The sequence below is a fragment of the Oncorhynchus kisutch genome, linkage group LG4, assembly GCF_002021735.2.
Source record: "Oncorhynchus kisutch isolate 150728-3 linkage group LG4, Okis_V2, whole genome shotgun sequence".
Classification (NCBI taxonomy): domain Eukaryota; kingdom Metazoa; phylum Chordata; class Actinopteri; order Salmoniformes; family Salmonidae; genus Oncorhynchus; species Oncorhynchus kisutch.
The window spans coordinates 14,249,652-14,259,210 of NC_034177.2; the positions used below are offsets into that span (position 1 = coordinate 14,249,652).

The 9,559-nt window shown below is 45.9% G+C and overlaps 1 protein-coding gene across 1 annotated transcript in view; it reads right to left on the minus strand.

Annotated features, from left to right (window-relative positions):
• Positions 1-3,508, minus strand: part of LOC109888529 (ephrin-A2) — a gene marked incomplete at its 5' end in the record, with an annotated part of 123,440 nt that extends 119,932 nt beyond the window's left edge. Inside the window, one exon of the mRNA XM_031822477.1 lies at positions 3,321-3,508. Coding sequence (XP_031678337.1) covers positions 3,321-3,508 — 188 coding nt within the window. The remainder of the gene's footprint in view (positions 1-3,320) is intronic.
• Between the last annotated feature and the right edge of the window lie 6,051 nt (positions 3,509-9,559).

The following is a 9,559-nucleotide window of genomic DNA, read 5'->3' on the forward strand; positions in this document are numbered from 1 at the left end:
GCCTGCCCACTGCACCCTGCTCTAGCTACCCTAGGCCTGCCCACTGCACTCTGCTCTAGCTACCCTAGGCCTGCCCACTGCACCCTGCTCGAGTGCAGCCAAAGCTAAAGTCATGGAGAGCTGAGGAAAGGGGAGTTGTGGAGATGGAAGCCACCAAAGCGTTACCCAACGTATAAAGGGAATCTACCTCAAACTAGGGCTGAATCAGGTCTTTTGTCAGCAAAAGAACAACCCATTCCTGTCTGAATTGAGCCAAGAAGATGAGCATTCAAATGTTATAACATGTCAATGTTTTTCCCATGTTTGGGACTATTTCAGAACCAGACTGGGACACAATGTGAATTTACTATAAAGCCAGTTCTTCAATTGAAATACCAAATCCAAGTTACATTTTGTTTTAAAGAACTTCTGAGATAAATGTTGACCACACACACAAAACATAAATATCATAAAAAGCACTCACCTTTTCACAGAGGTACGGGAGGAGATGGACCGGAAAAATAAAGGAAAAATAAAAGGAATTAAAATCAAGTCGACATAACACAATGATACACAATGATACACAATGATACACAATGACTTTTGTTTTTTGAAAATACATTGAAGCTTTGAAAAAGTTGTAGGTCTTTTTCCAGGCAATCATAACGTGATAAAGGTCTAAACTTTTCCCAAATAAGTACTCCCCTTTCTTTTTCACAGCGGGTGATTTGACCCACAGCGGGTGATTTGACCCATTGAGTCCCTGCCAGTTCCTTTGTCTTCCTCCTCCATCACTCCCTCTCTTCCTCCTCCATCACTCCCTCTGTTCCTCCTCCATCACTCCCTCTGTTCCTCCTCCATCACTCCCTCTGTTCCTCCTCCACCACTCCCTCTGTTCCTCCTCCATCACTCCCTATGTTCCTCCTCCATCACTCCCTCTCTTCCTCCTCCATCACTCCCTCTGTTCCTCCTCCATCACTCCCTCTGTTCCTCCTCCACCACTCCCTCTGTTCCTCCTCCATCACTCCCTCTGTTCCTCCTCCACCACTCCCTCTCTTCCTCCTCCACCACTCCCTCTGTTCCTCCTCCACCACTCCCTCTCTTCCTCCTCCACCACTCCCTCTCTTCCTCCTCCATCACTCCCTCTCTTCCTCCTCCTCCACTCCCTCTGTTCCTCCTCCATCACTCCCTCTGTTCCTCCTCTACCACTCCCTCTCTTCCTCCTCCACCACTCCCTCTCTTCCTCCTCCATCACTCCCTCTCTTCCTCCTCCACCACTCCCTCTCTTCCTCCTCCATCACTCCCTCTGTTCCTCCTCCATCACTCCCTCTGTTCCTCCTCCACCACTCCCTCTCTTCCTCCTCCACCACTCCCTCTGTTCCTCCTCCACCACTCCCTCTCTTCCTCCTCCACCACTCCCTCTCTTCCTCCTCCATCACTCCCTCTCTTCCTCCTCCTCCACTCCCTCTGTTCCTCCTCCATCACTCCCTCTGTTCCTCCTCTACCACTCCCTCTCTTCCTCCTCCACCACTCCCTCTCTTCCTCCTCCATCACTCCCTCTCTTCCTCCTCCACCACTCCCTCTCTTCCTCCTCCATCACTCCCTCTGTTCCTCCTCCATCACTCCCTCTGTTCCTCCTCTACCACTCCCTCTCTTCCTCCTCCACCACTCCCTCTCTTCCTCCTCCATCACTCCCTCTCTTCCTCCTCCATCACTCCCTCTCTTCCTCTTCCACCACTCCCTCTCTTCCTCCTCCATCACTCCCTCTCTTCCTCCTCCACCACTCCCTCTCTTCCTCCTCCATCACTCCCTCTGTTCCTCCTCCACCACTCCCTCTGTTCCTCCTCCACCACTCCCTCTCTTCCTCCTCCATCACTCCCTCTCTTCCTCCTCCATCACTCCCTCTCTTCCTCCTCCATCACTCCCTCTGTTCCTCCTCCATCACTCCCTCTGTTCCTCCTCCACCACTCCCTCTCTTCCTCCTCCATCACTCCCTCTGTTCCTCCTCCACCACTCCCTCTCTTCCGCCTCCATCACTCCCTCTGTTCCTCCTCCACCACTCCCTCTCTTCCTCCTCCACCACTCCCTCTGTTCCTCCTCCACCACTCCCTCTGTTCCTCCTCCACTACTCCCTCTGTTTACATTGAACTGATCCATAATTGGAGGAGTGTAAGTGTTTCTGAGAGGCCTCGCTGTGCTCCAGGACGTAAGGACATGTCAATCATGGAGATTGACCATCGTAAGTGGCTACACAGGGAACTTGTTCAAAGTGCTGCAGTGGATCAAATAGCATCTCTCCAATTAGCTGAGAAAAGAGCTAACAAAGTGTGTGTGTAAGAACGACAGGATATCGGAGGATGCGTTTACACGATACTTCCCTTCACTGCTTCTGTGTCTGTGTTTATTGTAATGGTATTAAATGGTTTGAAATTGAAACAAATGTCTGAACATGGCAAGATATTTGTTGTTGTTGAGGATGGTCTCTGAGATCTTTCATATACGTACTATAATTGTCAACTAGGAGGTACTACGTCCAGCCACCTAATTTACCATTTTTAGAAGTCCCTTCTGGTACTCTATAACACAGGCTATTCTCTATTCTTCTAATGAATTTCCAGAAGAAAACTATTTTTTCCCTATAGAAAGTATGTTCAATGAGGGAGTAGGTGGAATGCTATGTTGTGAAAATCCTTAAAAGGCCACGTCCTACTCAGTCTTTCTTCTGGCCAATAAAACACTAATTGCTCACAGAGCTCGTCTCCAGCGAAACAAAGGGGAAGGATCTCCCCAGACAGAACCTCTCTACTTTTCAGAGTCCACATTATTCTCCAGGAGAAGGCTGAGCGCTTGAAGTGCGTCTCTCTCAGAGTGGGAGAGACTGCGCACCAAAGGGGGGAAAAAGACAGGAGTTTGTTTTTGCTCTTTATTGAAGAACGAAAGATGAGCAAAAAGACAGGAATGTTGGTTTTTGGTTAACACTGACAAAGTTCTGCCAGTTATGAAGGGATGTTAACCAGGCCCTCTTGAAAAAGAAAGATATATGTTGTATTGTCACATACACCAGATAGGTGCAGCGAAATGTGTTGTTCTACAGGGTCAGCCATATTAGTACGGCACACCTGGAGCCAATTAGGGTTAAGTGCCTTGCTCAAGGATACATCAGCAGATTTTCCAAATTGTCAGCTCGGGTATTCAAACCAGCAACCTTTTGGTTACTGGTCCAACGCTCTAACTAGGCTACCTGCTGAATGATCAGCCAGCTGAGAGACAAAGAGCTTTTTCAGTTCCCCAGACATTAGCCTACAACTCAGGATCATCTAAAAAAGGAGAAAAACAAACACCTCACTGTGTAAGTGATCCGACGTCTGCCGAGCAGTCCTCCAAGCAGATCGTCTGCCGAGCAGTCCTCCAAGCAGATCGTCTGCCGAGCAGTCCTCCAAGCAGATCGTCTGCCGAGCAGTCCTCCAAGCAGATCGTCTGCCGAGCAGTCCTCCAAGCAGATCGTCTGCCGAGCAGTCCTCCAAGCAGATCAGATTTTTTTGACAGCTCAGAGATGACTTATGTGAGAGTGCTGTATTACACACTGCAGAGTAGGGAACTTATTGAGCGCAGATGATTCTTCATTGCTTCCCAGTCTGGGAAGGAGTGACAGGGAGGAGCTATAAACACGTCTGGTTCAGCCCAAATTGAGCCCATTTTCCATGTGGATTAGCATGGAATGTATAAAACAGCACACTCACTGGCTCAATTCCCACTCAGCTATTCCAGGAAGTATTGCACAAACAGCATTCTCGATAAATCAGGGTGATTAAATTTGCGTTACATCTAGTCTGCCAAGATGTACTGGTTAATAACAATAAATAAATCCATGTAAAATTATGTTTGATGAGGAAGTTAAATCAAGGGTGCACAACAGCATAACTTAAGGTTTTCAACATGGCCCCCAGGCTGTGTGTTAGAATGACGCTGATGTAGAGAGAGAGACACTGGTATGTGCATAGCAGATGAGATATTATTACAAGAAATAGCAGGGATCTGTACTAGTTTCCAGTGTCATCTCGTGTAACCCAGCTATGTGAAATCACTAAAGGCCTCGTCCTTTCATGGATACTCCTTTAAAATATCAATCTGCAATGGGCTCGAGCCACAGCTGTCAATCATCTTTTATCTGTCATGCGTGCAAAATTTCACACGTCTTTTATTTTCATTCTCGGCAGGGCCCCTGCATGGGCATCAGCAGTATCGAGTGCCATGTGACTGAAACGCATTCCCTACCGCAGGCTGCCAGGGTAAACAAAGGGAATAAAAGGACCCTGAGCCTCCCAGACACCAATTGTCCACAGTGGAGGCAGATTGGAGGCCAAATGTCCATATCATGAATTCACATAGGTCCAGCGCCCAGTTAAACCACTGTGGAAAGGGAGAGGCAGTGGTGTGTTCTCACTGAAGCTGAAGTTAGACTAGGACCACTACTACTGCTGCTACCCAGACCGTGATTGTGAGAGGCGCAGATGGAAAACAGCGAGTTCTGTGTCCAGACTCACAGATTCCTCTTCCTTTCCTCGTCCCCTCATCTCCTTTTCTTCCTCTCTTACTATCTTTAAGCACTGCTGTGTTTTGAAGAGCTGAGATGTGGGTCAATATGGGTAAACAGAAACATGGACATTCCCTTCTCATCGTTCTCCCCCTCTGTCGTAAAAATACATGTAAAAGCCTAATTTGGCATGCTATATTGAGGTCTTTACTCAGCTGGGTACAAAAGCCGAATGGACAAGAGTATATACCCTGGTCCATCCCTTCTCTCTCCTTTCGTTCCATACGCAGCTCAAAAGCTAATCAGATGGGGGGAGGGGAATGAAAAGGTTTCCGAAGGACGAGCCCCCCATAATCCTGGCCCCCCATAATCCTGATCCCCCTTGCGTCCCTCTTTCAGCCTTTCGTACAAATCTGAGAAAAAACGCATCTGAAACCTTGCTGCTCTCCCTCCAACCTCCGATGACCTCATCACTGCCGGCTTTGTCCCGTCGCTTGGGGAAACCTTGGCCCGCTCCTGACTGGCAGTTGGCTGAGGTTGACTGTGGTTGACCCCCCCCCCATTGACAGGAACATGCCCCACAGTCCCTTCCATGGGACCCTGAGGATGCAACCCCAACAGTGCGGTCCACTGCAATGCATTCTGGGTCCTTCCCTGGCCATTGGCACATATGCCCATTGGTGAAAGAAGGACCATTAAATGGCTAATTTACGACCAGCATTAAAAAGGTGGAAATAGGACTGTATTTCTTACAGTTGCACAAGAATGTTTTTTTCTCCTGTGTTATAACAGGTGATACATTAAAGTCTAGGTACTTAGTATTTATTGGAGCGGTGGGTGATGTAGCTCTCACTAAGCTATGTATCTCTGTGCTCTTCAATTTCCATATGTCTGCACTTAGTTTATAGTTCCTCAACAGAAATGTGTTTATTTTGGTGGTCATCCATTGCCTTACTCCAAGCCTGCAAAACATACTGATGTAGGATCTTAATTTGAGTCAGTTTGCTACAGCAGGAAAATAATCCTGAAGCAACAAGACATGTGAATTATTATGTGGATTATAAATCATGGACATGTCTGTAGGGGTTACATTTTAAGTACGGGAAAATCAAGTCTGACATTTCAAATTGGAAATTACAAACTTCAGAAGCCTTTTTAAACATCAAATGCACTACAGATTTGACATTTCCTGCATTTCAGGAATGTTCTCCTTGCAACCGGGTGATCAAATGAATATCCCTACATCTGTATTCTTGTGATGTCTGTTGTATCCTGTGCCATTTTCTCTGGCCCCAGAGTATACTCAGTCAATGACCAAACGTCTGAAAGATTCATTCATATGTTCTCTCCCTCTGCTACTCACCGTTCCAAGAAATACATTCTTTCATTGAGAAGCAGAAGACCATTTTTTACTCATGACACAGCATCCATTATGTCAGGACTAGTCCACAGGAGAGAAAGCATTGTGTTTCCCTACGCTAGCCAAAGTTGCAATAGTGCATCATCATACCAGAAAAAAACGATATCAATCACTGGATGCTTTCAAACCATTCATTATATTTGTGCACCTTAATAAATGGAGATGGCAGTGTTTTACTAAATACGATATAAACAACTAAAAGGCAGTCAACAATGGTGTTCTTTATTAGCTTTCAATTGAGAGATTCTTGCAACATCTTTGGTCCAGGACAATTCACCCTTCACACTCAAAACACAAAGTCAGGAAATCATTTGCATTTCAGATTAACGTCTAGCTTTATCTGGGGAAAGGGAGGAATGTTTCGATTGTCCATTCCAGAGCATCCACACACTCTTAACTTCATTTCTCTCTCATTTCATGTTGCCTTTGTGTGCATCCTTCTCTATTCTCTAGGTATCTTTGGGGTAATTTACAGGTGAACAGTGAAGATAAACACGGTGTCACGTCCTGACCATAGAGAGTCCTTATTTTCTATGGTAGAGTAGGTCAGGGTTAGTCTAGTTTATTATTTCTATGTGGGGTTCTAAGTTTGTTTTTCTATGATGGTGATTGTGTATGAATCGTTGTCTCTAATTGGGGATCATATTTAAGTAGCTGTTTTTCCCACCTGTGTTTATGGGATATGGTTTTGAGTTAGTGCACGTAGCATCTCTGTTGTCACGGTTCATTGTTAGTTTATTGTTTATTTGTTTTTGTCTTTGCTTAGTTTCACTTTCTATTAAATAATGTGGAACTCAACATCCGCTGCGCCTTGTTCCGACATTTATTCTAGCGAACGTGACACACGGTTCTCCGCTCAGATTAAAAAGGTGAGAAAGTGAAACAAGGATTATCTAACTACTTCCCCCCACACAATGGCCATAGACATCCCAATACCAGCTTCATCAACTTGCTTGTCAATACTTGCAAATAAAATCTTCAGCGGAGCCTATTCATTCTGTGGAAATGTGCTTCCTCCTGCCTCCTGTAAGGAGAGCGGCTGTTGGAGCAGATGAGTGAGAAACAGGAAAGGGAAACGCTGAAGGAGTTGCCGCCATTCAGGCTCATCACAGGGTTCTCATTGTCGTTAGGGGCCTTATTGATTGGAGAAGCTCATTAGGCTGCTTTTCTCCGACTGATTCCTGGCGAATCAGCGGCCTGTAACAGGGCTAGGGCGTAATTCGTTCCACATAGGGCTATAGGTAGCTGGCGCCACTCCACTTTGCCTGCTAAAGCAATGAGATCTATCAAGTAATGGATTAAAAAGTGTCAGACGGAACTACTTTATTCCTCATCTAGCCATTATAATCAACCGTCAGAACAGCTTACACACTTGTCGCTCTCATGGGGGAATTTTAAGATACTTTCAACATCAGTGAAATCCCTGTCTTTTTCACAGGGGTAGAGTTCACGCTACCCAGCTATGATTTCACAAATCAAAATCAAAATGAGCATATCCTTGATAATTTTTTCAACCCCCTACAATGGCACATTGGAAGCATCTCAAAACGCACTTTGAGGAAGGGATTGAACAGAGGAGGAGGGGGTCAAATCGGTGCATATGTTAAAAAAGACATGGGCGTGTGTCATGCCCTATCAGATGACTGGACTTTTCCTTATGTTGTGATTTATTAGGATACTATCTACCACAGACGAACAAGGGCCATAGTAAAGGCTGTGTGTGGGAGGGAAGTCCACAAGAAATGTGAGCAGGATTTAGTCTTTGATGAGACCGAACAGAGAGGGAAACATGAGAGAACCTGAACAAGCACCCAGGGACACATGCGAGTCTCTCATTTGTACCGTTTTTCAAGTGTGTCAGCATGCTATTAAATGTACCCACACACCCCCAAACACACACTGCTTCTACTCCTATTGTGCAAAAACACCAACGGACAATTCGGAAAAACATTTAGCCTACATACGATCGAATCTGAAAACACATTAAGCGCACAACAAGTTTATTGCCGTGCAAAATAGTGATAAAAACTGGTAAAGACATTTTGGGACGAGGTGAAATACAGCTGGGAAGTGTGGTTAGAACAAGTCTGCTTGCAGCTAGTCATCCATATCTGCTAGGAGCCATAAAGAGCGTGGAGAGATGTGAGAGACAGAGGGGGCCCCTTTTATTAGAGCACTTTAGCAGGCCTAGAAAATCGTCTGGGGGGTTAAAGAAATGTTTCTTGCCATATGCTTCCTGAGGAAAAAAATCATCAGCAGCCTGACTTAATCTAAAGAGACATCCGCAGCACCCTCACAGAATCCAAGAACAACAACTCAAGTTTAGCGTTAGCATAACAACCTCAGTGGGCCTCAGCCACCGAAAGGGAACACAGTCTAGGCTCGACAACAAACAGGTAACACAGTCCCGTGTGTGAGGGACCAAACTGGACTGTTTTGGCCCCCAAAGTCTGTGTTAAGCAGAACTGGGGAATGATCTTTCTTTGTTTGGTCGTGGCGCTAAATGCTAAACAAACAACGTCCACATCACAGTTGCAAGAAAGACAAAACACAGAGAGAACAAACAGGGTCTAGTCTATAAAAGTTGCACTTCAAACCCCCAAACTTCGTGCGGACGTCTTGATGAAGACAGTTTGAAATCTCTTTTCGCCCCAAGTTCATTATAGCCCACACCCAATCCCCTACTGTCATGGCCGACAGGGCCGAAGGGAAGACTGTTGGCCGGAGAATCATGCAACTTAACACAGCGGGCATGAGGAGGTAAAGCAATAAGCAGAGAGAGAGGGGAGTTGGGGGTCCCTGTGCCGATGTGCCGATCCCTGAGACATGTGCTTGTGAATTAATAAGAGCCCTCCCTCCTAACACATGTCTGATTGGTAATGAAGAGACCTCAGGATGATGTGAAATCAAAAGCAACGAGAGGGCAAGAGAGAGCGCAGGAATAACAGAGATTCTGAAATCAATATACTTGAACTTTTTTCTCTCAGTTTTCCACCTTTCCTCCTAAACAGCGACCATACTATTTATACCATACATACTTACTTCATTATTCTCCCTGTGTTCTGCTTGGACACACTCGGCAACACACCTACCTCAACCACTGTTGACACGGCTGTGCTCCTGATGACAAGTGTCCTCCCTCCTTTCACTCACTTACCGTCATCATAAGGCAAAGGTCTTAATGTCATTAGTGAATTCACTTTAAGGGATTACAGCCCTGTAATCCCCATAGACCTAACACACATCATCATATTTGGGCCTTTCTAAAGGATTAGAGGGTGTTTTTCCTTCTTTTCTCCCCCCTGCCAGGAAAGATGGCCGCACAGGTTTGCGTGGTATTCTTATACTTCAGTAAGGACTACTGTAAATCTGCCTGGGAGGGTGAGTAAGAAGAGAGAGTGCTAAACACTGTGGTTCGACACTCCACATAAAGTATGGAGAGACGAGTCTCATATGATGTATGGGGTGCATAGGGCCATACCTGATGTGCCAATGGGAGGCTTACTAATGTCTAACCGAGGCAGGACATTCATCAAGAGTGTTTTCCCTCAGATAGCCTCTTGTTATCCTATTTGTGCTGAAAGAAACCCCACAAGCGCTCAGCGTCTGGAAATAAATAACTCCCG